We start from the raw sequence: 19,600 nt of genomic DNA on the forward strand, positions 1-19,600 counted from the left end.
CTGGTCTGTCTGGTCCTGCCACCATCCTGTCCCCATCCCAAACCACCCCTGTGGAGGGGAACACGTTCCGGTCCAAAGGATGTCCCAGGGCACGTGCACCTTGAGGAGGGTGTCACTCCAAGGATGGTGTCACCTGAAGCAGGTGCACCCCAAGGAGGGTGTCACCCTCAGGGGGATCCCTCCAAGGACAGCGTCATCCTCAGGGTGGGCATCACTCCCAGCAGGTGCACCCCKAAGGAGGGTATCACCCTTAGGGAAGGCATCACTCCATGGAAGGGGGAGGACCCCCCGGCAGGTGTCACCCCTGGTAGGTACCACTCCCAGGAGGGTGTCACCTTCAGAGAAATGTCACCCCCGGGCTGGTGTCTCCAGAGCTGGCTCCCCCTACCCTTCCYGAGCTAGGGGCACCATAAGGAGGAGGACATCACCCCAGGCAGGTGTCACCCAGAGCTGCTGTCACCACAGGCGGGGAACCCCCAGAAGGTGTCACCAGGGCTGGTGTCACCTGGGGCAGGGAACCCCCCACATGGCAGGTGTCACCAGGGCTSGTGTCAYCTGGCGCTGGTGTCACCCCAGGAGAGACCTCACCCCACGAGGCAAGTGTCCCCCGGCCAGACCCTCCCACTCCCAGCAGGTGCCACCATGGCCGGTGTCACCCATGGCTAATGTCCCCCCCAGGCAGGTGCCACCATGACCAGTGTCACCCATGGCCACTGTCCCCCCCCGGCAGGTGCCACCATGGCTGGTGTCACCCATGGCCACTGTCCCCCCCCGGCAGTGCCACCATGGCCCGTGTCCCCCATGGCCAGTGTCCCCCCCCCAGGCAGGTGCCACCATGACCGGTGTCCCCCACGGCCCGTGTCCCCGCCCCAGGCAGGTGCCACCATGACCAGTGTCACCCATGGCCAGTGTGCCCCCCCGGCAGGTGCCACCATGGTTGGTGTCACCCATGGCCACTGTCCCCCCCCGGCAGGTGCCACCATGACCGGTGTCCCCCACGGCCCGTGTCCCCCACGGCCGCTGTGCCCCGGCCGGGCCCCCCCGCGGCCGGCCCCCCGCCCCCCCCCCCCCCCCCCCCGCCGCCGCCCGCCCCGCCGCCCGGCGCCGGGCGTCCCTTCCTCCCTGTGCATTGTGGTCCGGCGGCGGGGGGCGAACATGGCCGAGAAGCAGCGGCACGACGGGCGCGTCAAGATCGGCCACTACGTGCTGGGCGACACGCTGGGCGTCGGCACCTTCGGCAAAGTCAAGAGCTGAGTAGCGCGGCGGGAGGCGGCGGCTCCCGCGCGGGGCCGCCCCGGCCGCCGCCCGGGCCCGCGCGGCCTGCGGGACCCGCGACCCCCTTCCCGCCCCCGCGAGCCGAGCGCGGGGCCAGGGGGGACCCCCGAGCCCCCCGGGGGGCGGCGTGGGAAGGGGCCCTGGGAGCGCGGGATGGAGCGGTCGCGGGGGAGCCATGGATGGGGCTTCGCGCGCCGGGATAGGGAGGCAGCCGGGAGGCAGCACCTCGCTTCGCCCTGTGCAGCTTTCGCAGAGATTTACTCATCTTTCGCAGACATTTACTCGTTTTTTGCAGAGATTTACTCATATTTTGCAGAGATTTACTCATGTTTTGCAGAGATGTACTCATCTTTTTGCAGAAATTTACCTTTTTTTTTTTCCCCCTGCCTTTTTTCCTTTTTTTTTTTTCTTTCCCTTTGCTATTCCATGCAACGCTTCTCTTGGAGTCCGGCTGCGAAAACCAGGGAGACTTCACAAACCGGGTGCCCGAGCGCGAGGCAGAGCCGCGACCCGCGGTCTGGGGCACGGCCGCCCCGAGGGGCGATCACAAACCCGGCCCCAAACCCGGAGGGGCGATCACAAACCCGGCCCCAAACCCCCGAGGGGTGATCACAAACCCGGCCCCAAACCCACGGCCGGGCCGGGAGGGAAAATCCTCCCCAGCCTGGAGCCACATCCCCCTGCAGCACTCTCCAGGCCCCTAAAATATAACATATAGTGTCCTTTTCAACCCCAAATCATAGACCTAGAGAATTACCAGATCAAGGATTTCTGAGGGTAAGGAGCGCCCGAATCACCTGTATGTATCAGCAGAGCGSCAAAAGCTTTTTTAAGCCTTTTCTGTTAGTAGTAGCTAGCAGGAGCACCACACACATTGCATACAGCTGGTTTTTTTAATATAAAAAATGACAGATTCCAATGAGGTATTTAAAATAAAAGAGATTTCCTAACTCAKAATCAATTATGGCTAAGCTGTACCCTATATGCATATATATATATATACACACACATATATATAGGGATATATTTCCCCCAGTATGTTCACTGGAACATTGGTCTGCCTTTGACAGATGAAATTTGGACTGGGGATGGGAAACTTAGCTGAAGAAACCAGATCTGTTGTTTACACAGAGTTATAGCATCCAAATCAGAAGAGCATCCGGATAGCCTGAATTCACCATGGTTAGCAGGAAATGCAGAAAAACAACAACAACAAAAAAAGAGATTCTGTCTGATTGATTTTTTAGCTCTGAAGGGAAAGATGCCATCAGTTGCATTTCTTTATTGCTGCTGTTTTCAAACTCTAGCTTGCACGAGGCTGTGTCAGAAGCGATGTTTCCAGCCTCTCCAAAGTTAAGAAATCACCAATTTGATTACAGTCATTAAGGAAAAAGCTAATGGCCCTGAGAGGGTGGGCAGGGAAGGGTTTTGTGATGAGACGCTGCTTCCCACAGCTTGGATTTGTGGCTGAGGAGTCACTTGAAGCCACGAGAAACCAGAGCTGCTGCAGAAAAAGCCTCTTGCAGTGAGTGACCACGCGAGTGCTGGCGCCAGGAAGGAGAGGAGCTAAGAGACTGAGAGACGAGAGCAGGAGATTAGTTTGCAGAAAACAAAATTAAAATAGAAAACGTGATAAAACAATGATAAGAGCTGGAACATGCAGCACGTAGGCTTGCTGCTGCTCCCTAAAACTTTGACRTTCCTCCTGAGGCATTTGCAGAGGTCCTAAGTGCTTGCTCTGCCAGTGCAGGAGGTAGCGCTCATCGGGGTCTGCTGCTAAAGGTCCCAGGGCATCGTGCCTCCTGGTTTCTGTTAGAAATAATTAAATTAGAGGGTCTTCTTTGAGAAACTGATATTGTTAGACCTCCTCCTCCCCATAGCAGCCACTGGTGCCTAAGTTCTTGTGTATATGGGTGGTAGTACAGCTTGCCRGGATGCTCGTCCTGGAAAAACAAGGCAGATGCTCCAATCCCCTTCTTATTGCTATCGCTCAGCCCATCCTGCTCCCTGCAGGCCCTTAATCCAGGGGTTAGGGCGAAATAAGCCCCACTTCCCCAGGGCTTTTGGCAGCCGCAGCGGCAGAAGGATGCAGGATGAGAAGGACCTTTGGACCAGAGATCCCCTTGGAGACCTGCTCACCTGCCCAGGGGGTCRAAAATTGTCCTTGCTGCCACCTGCAAGGATCCCTGCACCCACCAGGTGCAACTCGAGCAGCCCGCAAGGCTCCCACCGTGGGGCACGTTGTGTTGCTGCTCTCTGGCTCCRGCTCTGGAGACACCCGAGCGGGTGTAACAAGCCCCTGGGGACTGCAACAACCGCCTCTCTCGAGCTAATGCTCACCGAAAGCAAAAGGTGGAGCACCAAATAGGATGTTCATTTTTAATTATTCATGTGCCTGAACTAGAAACACTTCATGGGAAGAAGATGAACTGTTCAGCAGCGGTATTAAAAACAGTAATTACTCATTCCAGGCATGGCTTTTTTTTTTTTCTTTTTTTTTTTTTCTTTTCTCCTTTGGCTTCCCAAGTTATATCAAAAACCTTTCCACGCTGCCGTAATAACCCGGACAAGTTACTTGCTTCCCTTTCACGCAGTGCTTTAATTGTGGCCGGGGATGGAAAGGGTCGCTTCAAGCGGCACTTTTAATTTCCAAAGGGTGGCAAAGTGTTTTATTTTTAGGATGCTCTTACCAAGGAAAGCATCCCGGGGCAGGTCTTATCTCTCCCAGCTAATTATAACCTCCTCCGTCACCCCGTCCCGKCTGCGCCTGCTCACACAGGTGGCTTCCAACCTCCATCTCCTCCAAAACTGCAGATTGCTGCTAAGGCACTAAGTTTGCTCTGTATTAACCCCTTCTGCTTTGTAGCATTSTTGAGGCTCACTGGGAATATTACATTTAAGATCAGTGAGTTTTCTCTCTATCTCACCATTTTTAATATGACATGAGAAAACCCTGATAAAACGTAACTCAAGAGAGATGTTTTACGGCTGAACACCCAGTTATCAGGTTTCTTCTGATGTTAGCTTCCATTTAAGGTTTGCCTTCCTACACCCAGAGCAATTTTTTTTGGCATGGGCTGCTAATTGATAGCAAATGAATCAAATTCTGAGTTTATTTGACCCTGCTCTTAACTCAGTGCAGCCCCACCAGCCACAGGGGAATTATCCCTAGTGTAAATCACTTGTGGTTGCTGGTTTTCCCAATATACATGGGTGGTGAGTGTTTTTACCATGTTTAAAATCAGATACTAAAGTTTGTATCCTTTCTAAAACTAGAATTCATTAGAGCTCTAGCAGTACAGTATGGTCTTCCTAAAGCTTGTGATCAAGCCAAGAAACATGCTTGAGGAAATATAAATAGAAATTCATTTTAGTAATGCAAATCTTGCAGGCCTATTTTGGGCAGGGAAAATCCCTTTTTTTTTTTTCCCTTTAAAGAAGCCTGATGGTCCAGATTTAAGGCTGGCTTATTGGGGATTTACTCCACTCGTGTGTTACGGTGGTGATTCTCCCCTGCCATTTGAATATATCTGTTTCTGACCGATGTAACCTTTATGTGCTATAAATCCTTGCAAATTAGCTTTGGGACTGACCTTCCCTAGGAACTCACTCTGCCATATTTACTCGAGTATTTTTTTGCAGATAAGTCCCCTCTGTCCAGTCTTTCCAAAGTCCACTAGGGAAATAATATACAGGAGAGCTATAAGCCAGCTTTAATACAGTTTGCTGTTCTTTATCTGAACGGTCATATTGGAGGGGTCCAGCAGGATTTGCCTCTTGCCAGTGTGTCTAATTTGGCTTGGAAATCATTGGCACATTGTGGTGCTGCATTGCACAGCTTTGGTTTTTGCACTGCAGAAAAAAAAGTGCATTTCCTTTGGCTTGTTTTAAATCGGTCTCTTTCCAGTGTGTTTAATTCTCCCTAGAATAGGGATGAAGAAATATGGAAAGAGTAGGTGAGGGAAAGGCAGTCTTAGTATCAAGGTCTTAGTGTCCAGACCGTGTCCAGAATATCCCAATTTGCTTCATTTTTTCCTTTCAACAGTTACTTTTCTGCTTAGAAACCCCTACCTGGCTGTGCCAATGCAGTGCTATAGTAACTTTGCAATGCTCTTTTCTCCTGGCAGTTGGAGAACACCAGCTGACGGGCCACAAAGTAGCTGTAAAAATCCTCAACCGGCAGAAAATACGGAGCCTGGACGTGGTTGGGAAAATCAAACGCGAAATTCAGAACCTGAAACTCTTCCGGCACCCCCATATTATCAAGCTGTGAGTACCCCTTGCTCGGATGCTCGCGCTCCTCTGGCCACCAAGTCTTTGCAGGAGAGAGGACTTGCAGCAGTACCTAATGCAAACCCTGCAGTCATGTTTTTGCACATTTTTTTGCACGTGCAAAAGCCAAATCTGGCTTTTCTAGAGTCTTCCCACTCACTTGCACGGGAACACGATCCACTCCTCCAGAAACGCTGGGAGACMTTTCTATTTTTCATTGGGAGTTTGGGGTGTATTATAAGCCACGCTGCAAATTTTGCCAGAGAAATTACAGCTTGGTTTGGCCCCTACACCGAAGCCTTGGCCTTAAGTCAGTAGGATTTCTGTTTTAATGGCCTGATTATCCAGAGCTTAAAGGAACAATTTTGTTTATTATTCAGACATGAGTTTTCAGAATTGCCACTCTGATGAACCTGAATTTCAGCCGTAAATCAGCACCTGCACGCCGGCTGCTGGGATTCCTTCTCAATCCCCAGTTTGTGCAGCTAGTCCACATTAATGAGGCACTCGATAATATCTTTGGCATTTCTATAAAAGAAAGCTSTTGAATGGTAACTGGACGGATAAGTTGACATTTAGGTCAGCCTTAAAGCTGGCATGAGATATAGCAAATACCTGGGCCTTAGAGGCATGGGAAAACAAATTCTTCCTACAGTTAAATAACTAACTATAGAGCCACTGTTGACTTTAGAGTAACTTCACAGCTCTGTGGATTTATTGGAGAACAGATTGGCATTATTTCATGAACACGCCAGTGAGAGGTCTCAGCTGGGCATCCAGCATCCCCCGAGCTAAGTCCTGTTCACACATTTGTCAAACAAACTATTAAAGCCAAAGAATTAAACCCAGTTTAAGAATGCCAGTATGGGCGCCCTAAATAGTACAGTCATGAAATAGTGTGTTAAAGGAAAGGGGTAAGGTGAGACCATATAGGACATATGGCTCTTATTTCAGTTGCTTGTGGCATCTCCCCCTGTGCATATGTTTGTATGTATATATATATATAAAATATATATTTATGTAGGCAGAGGAAAAAAACATTGAGGCAAAAGTGATACTCTTTCTTGCATACTCATTTCTAATTTTAGAATTTAAAGAATTTTAATATTTGATTAATATTTAAGTTTTGGGTCATGTGAGGTGCTTTTCTGTGTTGTCATAAAGCGTTTCTATACCTTTGCAAACGCAGCACCCTCTAGTGTTTAGAGCTTTTTTGTCTTTTCTCAATATGAGGGAAAATAAGTAGCCCTGCTCCCTTTTCCGTGGATGCCTTTCTTGCTAAAAAGACATTGTTACAGATCTTATCCAAAATGGCATTTTGAAAGTCAGGACAGTCCTAAACGCGGTASATTTTTCTGGCAGAGATTTCAGAGGATTATGTAAAAGCTCAAAGAAAAAAAAAAGTCCATAAAAGAGATCCTTTCAGTAGACAAGGGAAAGATTATTCTTATTCACCCTGTGAAATGAGAGAGGGCTCTTCAGAAATGGAAAGCAATTATAAATCCAAGATCTGAACAAATCCTTATTTTCAGGGTTGAAGTGAAGCTAATAATCTGTTTAAAAGCCCTTCCCTGTCCTTACTGACTAATCATTTCTAAACACGCTTGGGCTTTTCCAGGTACCAAGTCATCAGCACGCCCACCGACTTCTTCATGGTGATGGAGTACGTGTCTGGCGGGGAGTTATTTGACTACATCTGCAAGCACGGCCGGGTAAGTGGCGACACCRCATCCCCCGGAACAGCGGCGTGGGAAGAGCAGGAGGCCGAGACGGAAAACGACTTCTGGAGGGACCATGGTGAAGGTTAAGGCCAAAATTAGAGTTGCCTCCTCAGGTTGTTTAGAAACTGTCTAAGGATGCGGTTTATCAGGACATGCGTTTTCAAGGGCCACTATTCCCAAAGGAATATGAAGCTTGCATGGAAAATCATTAGCATCTGTCTCTACGGGCATCCCCATAGGTAGGGAGCTTTCGTGGGGCAAGGAGATATAAACAGGTTAAAACTAAGCTCTCCTTAGGAGTCAGTCTACACCCAGCTTTTTCCTTTCACCGTGGTACCCCCTGGCTRGGGGCTGCATCCCTTGGAAACAGCAGCTCGTTATAAAGTGCATGGGGGAGAGTTGCTGCATTTGGCGTGGTGGGTTGGTGTAGTTCATCTCCTTCGCAGCCAAACCTCCCTCCGAGCTGCTCCAACCCTTTCCCCTCATGCCCACAGGTCGAGGAGGCAGAGGCGAGGCGCCTCTTCCAGCAGATCCTCTCCGCCGTGGATTACTGCCACAGGCACATGGTGGTGCACAGAGACCTGAAGCCRGAGAACGTGCTGCTGGATGCGCACATGAATGCAAAGATAGCTGATTTCGGTAGGTGACCCTGGCAAGGGACCAGAAAATTCAGGGATTATTTCTTGCAGGCTTCCCCTGTGCTTGCATTAGTAGTGGAGGAACAAGGTAGTTTGCGAATGTTCGCTGTGTTGTCGTGCAGTTGTCTCATATAAGGATTTAGTTAATTTATTTTTAATTCAGACTCCATGCAGCTAATTCCAGGGTGACCTGSCTGTATATAGTTATTTTCATGCACGTTCTCCTTAAGTATGACTGTGTGCTCTTTGCCTTACTTCATTTTACAAATGAATGGTGGCAGGAGCCTTAAAGTGGCATCACTGGTTGAAATCCAACTGAAAAAAAATGGTTACCAGCTCAGTCCTGGCAAGTCCCTTATAGTCCCCTTTATAATGGTAAATCCTTTTGAAGATTTACACATTTCAGAAGACCAAACCATTCCTGCACGAAGTGTGTACTTGGAAGGGGATTGCTTCTGTTTTTCCCCTCTGTGCTCTGAGTTCTGCAACTCAGAAAAGCACAAGAGCCCGGAATGAATATTCCTCCTTCAGATGTGAAAAAATAATAAGAATTGTCATGCACGAAACAGCTCAAAGGCATCTACCTACGTTATACCAGCAGTTCTGTGCCTGGTTTACCAGCTCAGCTTGCCRTTCCTTTCCAGGGTCTTCTCTGACGCGAGAGATCTAATATCTAACCATGTCATTTTTAGGCTTGTCCAACATGATGTCAGATGGTGAATTTCTACGCACCAGTTGTGGCTCTCCAAATTATGCAGCCCCCGAAGTCATTTCTGGAAGGTAGGACGTATCACCCTTAATCCAAGTATGTTTGAGGCCATGGTCTTTCCATTTGCTCTTGTGATTGGAAACAGCTTTGCCCTTCTAGGAAAAGCAGCTGAATCCTTCCAGCCTATGTTCTCCATTTGAGTGACTCTGGTGCCAAAATCTTGAGGCTTTCTTGGTTGCCTCATTTCTTAATGCTAGTTGTAATAACCCCTAAAAATACTTACTATGGAGGAGTAATTAATAACAGGTGTTTACTRTTTGTGTAGCCAATTAAAGAGGGTGAAAAATAATTTTTGGGCACCACTACTGAGGCAAGGTGGATGTGTTTGCCCAGACGTTTGTGAGGCAGACCAGTGTGGGAGAGCTGGTGCAGGGCTTGTGCTGCCCGGGCTGGCTAGAGCATAAACGTATCAGAGAGWAAAGGCTCAGGTTTCAGGGCAAAAAAGCAGCTTATTTGGGCCTAAGAGTCAAATCAACTGCTCAAACAACATGGACAGCAGCAAAACAATTCGGGTTCGTATCTGGTGAGACTGGGCATCAGGCAGGGCTAGAGGGACATTGAGCTCATGGTCCCTGTTTGCAAATGTCCTTTCTTCACTGCTCCCACTGGCCTCTGCAGAGAATTTCTCACTCTCAGAAGGAAAGCTGGCTTTAGGTGTTTTGGTAGCGTTCMGCATGGCCTCGTTCTGCTTTCTCCACTTTTTGTAGGTTTTTTGTAGGTCATGTTTGAGGCTATGCTTTTCAGGAGCAGCAAGTGCAGGTTAATCTGGCTTCATGAGGAGACTTTTGTACTTCCATTCAACCTCCTCATTTTAATGCAGTTTTAGAGCCCCAAAAATCTTCTCCAAAAAAATCAGTTGTGAAAAAGATGCAAATGAACAAAACAAGCAAGCAAACAAGCAGAAGTCAAGCCCGTCTATAATGGGTGTGCAGACTTGGAGATGCCAGGCAGGACATTGCAGCTTGTGGGAAGCAGGAACGCTTGCATACCAGCACGCAAGCTTCAACTGAAAATAGCCCCTCGGAGATATAATATCTGCCTGCCATTTAATCTGCCCCAATGAATGAAGAGAAAGTGTTGGCTGAGTCCCACAGCCCCAGCCTGGCAGAGATCTTGATGGGCCTGAAAACTGGGCATCTCACCAGTCCTCACACTKTGGCTGGTCCTAAAGAGCATGATCAGCCAACACCAGCTAGGAGGGTTATTTACCCTAATTCTTAAGCATTTTATTTGACTTAATTGGGTTTGGTTGCATTCATATGAGGAGGTTAATGATGAAGAGGCAGCATGGGGGAGCTGGAGGAGGTAAAGAGTGGACATCTACCCTGCAGGACTTGTCATGGGGAGAAGCTGGGGAGCAGGAGGAAAAGCGAGGGGTGACGGCTCTTCCATTGCCTCGGTGCAGGTTGTACGCGGGGCCGGAGGTGGACATCTGGAGCTGCGGCGTTATCCTCTACGCGCTGCTCTGCGGCACGCTGCCCTTCGACGACGAGCACGTGCCCACCCTCTTCAAGAAGATCCGGGGCGGCGTCTTCTACATCCCCGAATACCTCAACCGCTCCGTCGCCACGCTGCTCATGCACATGCTGCAGGTGGACCCGCTCAAACGAGCTACCATCAAGGACATCAGGTAATGCCACCCGTGGTGGGGAGCTGTGCTTGGGGTGGCCGTGGTCCTCTTCTGGACCTCAGCCTACTGGGGGCAGAGGATGCTGCCCACCCTGGGCATCTCTCTTGGCATAGGGATCACTAACTTAGTAGTAAAATAACCCCTGTAGTTAAAATGTGTCTTAAGGTGAGCAAATGGTTCACCTTTAAAAGCAGTGTGGTTTTCCAGTCAAGTGAATGAATGTGATACCTGTGAACATTTCATGAAAATTACAGTAATCAGCACATCCACATGCTGCTCAAAGCACAGTCCTTAATGTTAAGGAGACTTGCAGGAGTCCCTTGCTTCTTAATGCATTTGCAAATGATGACTTTCTGGTACCCCTTCAGGTAAGGGGTACCCCTTTCCATCCATATGCCTTTCCCCCCAGGGAGCACGAGTGGTTTAAAGAAGAGCTGCCCAGTTACCTCTTCCCGGAGGACCCTTCCTACGACGCCACCGTCATCGACGACGACGCGGTCCGGGAGGTCTGCGAGAAGTTTGAGTGCACCGAGTCGGAGGTGATGAACAGCCTGTACAGCGGCGACCCGCAGGACCAGCTGGCCGTCGCCTACCACCTCATCATCGACAACCGGCGGATCATGAACCAGGCCAGCGAGTTCTACCTGGCCTCCAGCCCTCCCACGGGCTCCTTCATGGACGACAGCGCCCTGCACATCCCGCCGGGCGTGAAGCCGCATCCYGAGCGCATGCCGCCCCTCGTCGCGGACAGCCCCAAGGCCCGCTGCCCCTTGGATGCCCTCAATACTACCAAGCCAAAGCCGTTGACTGTCAAAAAGGCCAAGTGGCACCTGGGGATCCGCAGCCAGAGCAAACCCTACGACATTATGGCTGAAGTGTACCGCGCCATGAAGCAGCTGGATTTTGAGTGGAAGGTAGGAGAAACTCGTGCTTGGTGGCTGTTTTCATGGATTGTTTTCTGATGATCCCCTCTGAAGTGGTCACTGGTGTTTTTGCACAGCCTCACCCATTTCTAAGCAAATGTTCTTTTTCCAATACTCTAAAACCTCTGCCTGGGAAGATGATTTTTGCTTGTTTAGCTGCAGTGCTTGTTTAGCTGGTAGCATTTCTAATTTTAGTGGCTAATTCCTTGCTAGGTCAGCTTGGGTACTCCTAAGAAAAGTAGCTTTTCTTATTTCTGCTTGGGTCATAGCTTTCATGTGTCCTGCAATGGCCTGATATGTTTTTCCTTAATCCTTCTTAAATGACCTATAGATTAGGAGGCTGGGATATTCTGAGTGCAGAAGTGCTGTAACCGCAGCGTTGGTGTCATCAGCGTGGTGGATGTCCATGGAGGTGAACCCTATTTTGAGGCCGAGCTTCTGGGGGCTGAGTGTAAACCCAGCTGACATTTTCCCTGGTAGTACTTGCTTTAGATGTTTCTTCAGAGCTACATGGCTGTTGRCCCTTATCTTTTTCAAGCTGAGACCAGCAAATCCCTGCCATGGAGTTTGTCCTTAATGTTGCTGCTGGCCCTGTTTCCCYGAAACTGCCGTCGCTTATGTGCACCCGCCTAACTTTACACCACTTTGTGTCAGAATCAGTAAGAAGATGAGAATTTAGGCCCATATCTTTATCATCATGTAACAGGGTGGTAGATACCATCCTTGTTCCAGGTGGGAAGGGTTTTGCAGGGTGAATGCTGCTGTGCTGCTTTGGAAACACTGAGCGTTGCACATGGGGAAACACTGAGCGTTGCACATGGGCAGTGTCATTCCCGTGGGATCATCTTTGTCCTAATGGTCTGAACATCCCATTCATGGGAGATGCTGGCCCTGGCTTCCTGCCTGGATCCCAGCAGCCCAGAGAGGCCAAGCCAGGCTCAAAAGGTGCAGAAAACACCAATTTTCATGTTTCTCTAAAACACCTTTTAGGAGGAAATAGGATATGAAGCCATTTACTTAACGTAAAAGGACTTGTTCTTGAAATGTTCTTCCTGCTGCCTCGAATCCCGTTCCTCAAAGCCAGCTCCCTGTTGCAGGTGGTGAACTCCTACCACCTTCGGGTGCGCCGGAGGAACCCGGTGACGGGCAACTACGTGAAAATGAGCTTGCAGCTCTACCAGGTGGACAACCGCAGCTACCTTCTGGACTTCAAGAGCATYGACGGTAAGTCGCAGGAGCGCCGTTTGGGTTGGAAAGCCCCCGAAAAGGGGCCGTGTGCCCTTGGCGGGCAGGGGCGGCTCCGCGGGCGCCCCTGAGCCGCCGCCTCTCCTTGCAGACGACGTGTCGGAGCCGCGGTCGGGCTCGTCCACGCCGCAGCGCTCGTGCTCGGCCGCCGGCCTGCACCGCCCGCGGCTCAGCCTCGACGGCGAGGGCGCCGCGCTGCTCGCGGGCTCGCTGAGCGGCTCCGCGCTGGGCAGCCTGCCCGCCGCGCCGCCCCGCCACGGCAGCCACACCATGGACTTCTTCGAGATGTGCGCCAGCCTCATCATGGCCCTGGCTCGCTGACAYCCTGCTGCGTCGGCCTCCCGCTTCGCCCTCCTCCTCCTCGCCCTCTGCGACGCACACCCACGTCCTCCTTGAAAACACCCCCAAAAAGCGACTCAGAGGATGCAGTCCTCTCTAAAGGCATCAAAGAAATTAGGAACAGCTGCATTTCGCTCCTCATGGGTGAAATGTGTACAGCCCACTTTTTTCTCTTCTTTTTTGTGGCTGTGAAGTAGTAAAGTTTAAGTTTTTAAACTTCAGTTTTGGGCAAGCGCCGCTCCCCCAGTTGGCTGGGGTTTGCAAGGCCGAGTGCCGCTGCCCCTGCCTGGTGCTTGGCCAAGGCCACGGGGCTCCTCAAAGTGGGCAGGGGCCGGGGGTCACAAACCAGGTCTGTGGCTGCGACGCTTCTGCCGTAGTGGCAGATGCCAACGCTGCGACCCTCATCCCCAAAGACGGGCATGGGGACCCCAACCTCACGCCCGCACTAGGAAAGCACTGACCCGCTCCCCGCTTGTGCAGGCAAAGGGTGTTATTTGCCTTGGTTGTTTGTTTGCTTTTTTTTTTATAATCATTCTGTTTTTTAATTATGAGTTACCTCAGGCCAGCCACTGTCTCACATCGGCGGGGCTCACGCCGCCCGCCACAGGCGCTCCCTGTCCCCAAGGAGGTCCCAGTGCCACGTTGCCTCCTCGCCCCAGCTTTTCCGAAGGCCWCCGGCTGCGGCACCGCAGGAAAATCCCCATGGGAGAATCCGCAGGCCGAGGGACCCTCACGCACCCTGGACGCCTTGGGGACCGGGACCTTCCCGGCTCCACGGATAAGGCAGGGATCTCCACAGGGTTTTACTGTTTCTTGTACTACTGGCTATCTAAAGGATAGGATTTTATTTTTTAATACAGGTTACAGGGATTTTTAAGGTGAAATTCTTGTAGTCGAGGGTAAATGCTAGTGCACGTGTGACTTTTTTGTTTTTTTTCCCTTTTTTATTTTTTTTTGTTTAAAAGACCCATTACTGCTAATTGCTTACGCTTGTCGTGGTGGGTAGCACTGACGTAGGCTTGGCTTTGCTATGGTATTGAAATCCACTTACTTGATTGCAAAGGAACATAGTGGTCTCATCAAGGAGCAAACGCTTTAGGAAAACTTTGCCAAAAAAAATCCTGGGTGTTTCTATTTATTATTTATTTATTTCCCTTTGGTTTTGCTTGTTTGTTTGYTTTGTTTAAGAACCAAAGGAGAAAGGAGAGCTTTAGCAAGGCTGCTGAACCCAGGTATGCACTCGTCCAACCTTGGAAAATGTAACCCCTCTGTTTCATGTCAKCTTAGGACCCACAGAGGGTTTTTTTTTTTATGCTGGGAAATGTGTTGTTTTTTTTTTTTTCATATGGTTGCACTTTAATTTTAATTTATATTTTCTGCAAGTTTCTACAAGAAGCAAGGAAGAGGATGGCACACAATGCCTTTTGTACTAAGCATTTTAGGTACCGATAACAAATACAGGATATTTTTTGCCATCTACTGGCAATGAAGTGGACATTTTCAGCTAGAAGTCCCTTTTTTTAAAGAAACCCCAAACTGCCTTACTTTTGTTACAGATGATTCTCGCTTATGTGACTTTACAGCTCCTTTTTTTTCCAGAAGCCGCACAAAGTTTAAAAAAAACTTCCAAATGGAAAAAAAAAAGAAAAGAAAAAAAAGGAAAGTTTTTGCTCTTAAGCTCTCAAATGATAAATGCATCACGGCGCTGTTTGGATTACAAACCCCACAACAGAACGGTTTTGTTTTTAGAAGAAACACTGGAAATATTTGTAGTACTCGTAGGTTTTGTAACCAGCTTTTACGCTCTGGTTGCTATGAAATAAATACTCTGGGGTGGAGAAGGGCTTCGACGCGGTGCCTGGCGGGGAGCATCTCCATCTCCTTCACTCTGCCGTTGCTGGGTCACACTGGGCTTGAACGGAGACTCTGGCCTTGCTCTTTTAAAAAAGATGGGGCAAAATGTGGCTGGTTTCAGGCTTCTGGGTGTCGGTATCAGCGTGAACGGTGCAACTTTGCAGCACGCCCACCTGCACGATTCTCCACTGCCCTGCTCTAAAATACATCTGAGAAGTAAAAGGCTGTTAAAAATCATACAGCATACGGTTCCTATCGCATCCTTGGATCACACTGCAGCATCCTGCCAAGTCGCCYGTCCTGGAAACGCCTGTGCTTGGGCTAATTCCAGGTGCCAAAGAGCTCGTGCATCGGATACGATCTGCAGCTCGGGCACACTTAGCACTACGGACGTCTTGCCTTAAAATCGCCCTTGTCCTCTGGGCTTTCCTGCCTCCCAGAACAAACAGCACTAAATATCAGGAAATGCCTGTAGGAAGAAGCATTTGCTTCCTGGCGGCGGATGGGATTCCTCGATTGCAGGACAAGACGTGGTGGCACTTTGCATCTTCTAGGACGCGGTTTTTGCCTCTTCTCATTCCTCCAGCACTCTGCTCAATSCACGCCGGCTCATCTGGATCAGCAGGTAGATGTATTTGTGCCAAACAGACTTGAATTCCTCCAAGTGCAATTCCAGCAGCAAGGACGGCCGTGCAGATTTACCCAAACGCCTCGGTCATGGGGAGAAGGAGGCAGAATGTGCAGGGCAGAGCTCTGCTTGGTCCAGCCTTATCCGCCGGGCCCTGCACGAGCCAATTCCCGACTAATCTGCATTGCACTGGTTGGCATATAAACACTTATGCATGTATAGCTGTATGTACACATGCACATTAATATATGTGTGTGTATGTGCACACATATGGATGTATAAGCTCAGTTTGCCTCACTTGCACGTACCCAGCGGTAGGTCCATGCCACGGTGCCTACCGTAGAGCCACTCTGACCCCGGCCCTGAGCAAAGGCAGGATATTTTTATCCCTTTTCCCAGGTAAAGCCAGTCAGTAGCTTACCTGAGCAGCCAGCCCCGTGCCATGGGGCTGCAGAGGCCGTTCCGGAGGCGCAGGCCCGTGCGGAGCTGACATGGCTGGGCTGCAGGGATGCACATGCAGCTCACGCATTGGCACGAGCATTTCCCGAGGGGTGACAGGGCACGAGGACGTGGGCAGCGCTACAAGAAAGGAAGCTGCTGCTTTGCACAGTTTGCACCGGTTCTGCAGCACCGGTGCCGGTTCCGAGCTGCGCTCACCCAGSATGACCATCGTCTTCATCACGAGTGTTTGGTCCACGCTGGAGGAGACCACGCTCCGAGCAGAACCGTGCCTTCAAACACGCCATGGCAGGTGCCCACGCCAGCGAGAGCTGCGTGCAGGCTTTGAGATACTTGAAGCACCAGTCGCTGTGCAATTACTCGGCTTCCCCTTCCTCTTAGCCCAGAGGAGAAGAGGGAGAAGGGTCTCGCCTCCCTCCCACTGCAGATGAGCCAAAAACCCCACTCCTGTTTCTGTTTTTCCTGGCAAGTTTTAGGCTCCATTTTTGGTTCAAAGGTATGAGCTGGCTCCTGCAGCCCCCTTTCCAGAGGGCTCAGTTCTGGTGCAGGTTTTCAGCTGGCTTCCTTACACCTCCCTTTATACATTTATTTGCATCGTTCACTCCCTGTAGTTCTSAATTTCCAGCCGCCTTCTTGGACCTCGATGTAACACTGCTGTAAAAACAAGGAGAGACCCCGCTCTCCCACAGGCAGGCTTGGAAGCTCGGCCTATTTTTCCAGTTCCCGCATTGTCCATATTGACCAAACACTGGCTTTGGCCTTTAAAGGCATTTAATGCACATATCTTTGCCATTTTCAATGATGGGAATTAGGAGAACTGGTTGGTAAATCTAAGAACTAGGTGCAAAGCACGACACATCTCTGACCGATTTTAGTCTGTTTTTTAACAAAAGCCTTGAAATTCCTGCTGAAGCTGCCTTAATTCAAAAATCAAAGTTTATTTATAAGTCTCACCTCTGTTTTCTGAGTTTTGGAAGATTTTATTTATCCTCCTCTCACCGAGCTGTGAAGTAGGTGCTGTAGACATGGTAATATTTATTCTTGTTGCTGAAAGCATGTTGCTGTGTTCTGTATCACGTTATATTTATGTGGTTTGTACCTCAGTGCTTATTTTTTTGTTGTTTTTTTCCCCTCCTTTTAMAGTGCAAAGCAAAACTGAACCTCGGGATAAGCGCAGTGCCCATGAGCCCCTATCTTTGGGCAGGTAATCCTAAACTCTGAGAGACTACCAACCAGACTAGTCCATTGCAATTTCTTATTTTTTTCCTATAAAGAATAGCTGTTTATGATCTTTCTCATGTTAAAACACTGAACTTCAGAAAGCTCTGAGTATCTCTTCAAAAACGTCACTCATGTGAAGTTCAGAAAACAAATGTTGACGTCTGACCGTGCTTCCCGGCTCTTGGCATCTCCTGTCTTGCCACCTGCTGGGCCACCACGGCTTGTGGCACCAAATCAACGTCACCCGTGGTGGCGGGCGCAGCGTCTGGGTTCAGTTTTGTGCCCTGCACCTCGTGCTGTGGGGTGGAGAGCAGTGTGGGGCGCCCCGCGCCGCGTGCGGCCGCTCTCCCCGTGGCCGACGTTTGCACTTTAATAAACTCAGAGATGACAAATCCTTAAAATCTGGCTGTGCAAACGCGTGGCGGGGAGCGTTTTGTAGGTGTTTTGCAAGGATATTTTCTTGCAGGAGCTTTGCAAGGGTAWTTTCTTGCAGGAGCAGGACCTCGGGGGTCTGTCCGTGGAGGTCTGCAAAGGTGGTTAAAGCCTCTCCGCTGCGGCGAGCGCCCATAGGAGMTCCCATCCTGTCCCCATCCCCAGGCCCCTTTCTGCAGCACTTCTGGGGCTCAGAGACCCTGGTGCACCCTCTGCTTCAGCAGGTTGGAGCRGGTGGCTCCGGAGGGAATGTGGAGGATCAGGGGTAGAAATCCCCTCAGATGTAGTGCGAACTTTGAGGTGCTCAGGATGTACAATTGGGCAAGGCTATTGAAAAAATTAAAACTAAAATTATATTAAAAAAAAGGGATTAAAATTAGTTAATTTTCATTACTTCTGACCTGAACGTAGCTAACCCATAGTTCAACTGGGGAGCTTCATCCAAGTTGCAACACGTGAAGCGTTTCTGTCTACAATACTGCACTACTGAGTATTGCTTCAAAGACACCATTAATGTGAAATTCAGAAAAAATGCTGAGGTCTAGACATGCTGCAGGTCAGCCCGTCCCGTTCCAGGTGTTGTCCTTATGACCACATGTCGGATCCTGCCCATGACGATGAGTATTTTTAAGTGCACAACGAGGCTGCTGGGGCTGCAGGAGCCACACGAGGGTTTGGGCATCCCTGGGTTCAGCAGGGGCAGTTACCCGGGGCCAGGACCCGGGGCCACCTCCTTACCCTTATGACTTAGATTGCACTCACTCGGGGAGAGATAAACGCATTTAAATTGAAAGGATCTTTTTTTAGGACCTTTTTAAATATTTTTAATGACTTTTTGGCAGTCTCAGTGACCTTGCAATGGAAGGATTTTTCCTAGGACAACTTAACAAGATCCCAAACYAATTCATTAAATAACCCCTTTAAGACAGAAAATAAAAAGCATATGCAGCTAATAGAAGATGGACCTGCAGTGTTTACCAAGTACATCATTAACAGACCTCAGGACATTAGATGCAGAAGAAAAAGAGGATGGAGATGAGGAAGAAGGAGCATAAGTCCTGGTCACCAAACAAGCATTTTAGCTCCCCAAATAGCCCATCTCGCCTGCAGAAGCCTAAATATTTGGGCTGGCAAGCTTGCAAAGCTGTGCATGCTTAAGGGCTTTTTTTTTTTCCCCCTTTTCTCTCTTCTCACAAGCATGGATAGAGGCCAACGCACTTAATAGTAACCACATGGCAAAATAAATAAGAATGTCGGTATAGACTTTAAAGCAAATGTTCAATATTTGCCCTGTTTTTCTGATGTCTTCTCTGCCAGCTTTGAAACGGCCCCGTGGCAAACAGCGTTTTTGTTTTCTTAAGCCTGGAACATTTAATAATTTCTAATTAAACCCTCTACATTTTTTTTTTTCTTAGATTATTTATGAGCAAACCAATAGAGGCTCTTAAAAAAGCGCTGGGGAGGGGTAAGGACTACACAGCACGGTCACGCTTAAGTTTTTTCTTCCAAAGTCATGTCAAAACACTACCAAAAAAGAAAAAAAACCACTTCTTTCTTTTGAAAAAGGGGATTCATGGGATGCACCCAAGACAAACCCTTCACGACTTGTGTTTCCCTTCCCGCTTTGAGGAGCCTTTTCCTTAAAATAAGCAGCGTGGCGGGAGCAGCTCGGACACAGCAGCGCCTGCTGGGCTGCTCCGGGAAGCCCCCGCATAGCTGGGATGCCTGCGTCGATGTGCGAAAATAAAGTGCATTTTGAATGAATGCKCTATTTATTCGCTCTCTTCTCGCACTTTTGGAAAAGGAACAGTCAACCTTTCCACCCGCTCAAGGTATTTAAGGTACYGAGCGTGGTGTTAAATATTTGTTGTCCTCATACCCAGTGTCCCAATTTGCTGCCCCAAAATCAAATTTAGACCTTTGAATTTTCAAAGAGCCTCCAAATTATTTGGAGGGGGGATACGGCAATTCCAGCACTTGAGCAGAGAGCAGYGAGACAGGCACTGAGCAGCCCCACGGGTGAGTTTTGCCCAAATGAGGGTTTTTCCCCTGCAAATGCAGAAGTGTCATTGCTGTGTCACTGCAATGAGGCACCCGCCACCGTCCCACACACCTTCCCACCTTGCCAGAAAGGGAGAAACCCTCAAAAGAACTAATGGCAAGAAAAAAGGCAGCATCTCTTGCAYGTTTAATG

At 49.5% G+C, this 19,600-nt stretch overlaps 1 protein-coding gene across 1 annotated transcript; it reads left to right on the forward strand.

Annotated features, from left to right (window-relative positions):
- The first annotated feature begins 1,140 nt into the window (after positions 1-1,140).
- PRKAA2 (protein kinase AMP-activated catalytic subunit alpha 2) lies at positions 1,141-12,794 on the forward strand. Its single transcript, XM_026034643.1, has 9 exons — positions 1,141-1,249; positions 5,403-5,544; positions 7,166-7,259; positions 7,763-7,907; positions 8,599-8,686; positions 10,081-10,305; positions 10,715-11,219; positions 12,326-12,452; positions 12,565-12,794. The coding sequence occupies exons 1-9, from the start codon at positions 1,156-1,158 to the stop codon at positions 12,792-12,794; spliced, it is 1,650 nt and encodes a 549-aa protein (XP_025890428.1). The 5' UTR covers positions 1,141-1,155.
- The last annotated feature ends 6,806 nt before the right edge of the window (positions 12,795-19,600 follow it).

The sequence above is a fragment of the Nothoprocta perdicaria genome, unplaced genomic scaffold, assembly GCF_003342845.1.
Source record: "Nothoprocta perdicaria isolate Ctin4 unplaced genomic scaffold, notPer1 scaffold_0, whole genome shotgun sequence".
In the NCBI taxonomy this organism is placed as follows: domain Eukaryota; kingdom Metazoa; phylum Chordata; class Aves; order Tinamiformes; family Tinamidae; genus Nothoprocta; species Nothoprocta perdicaria.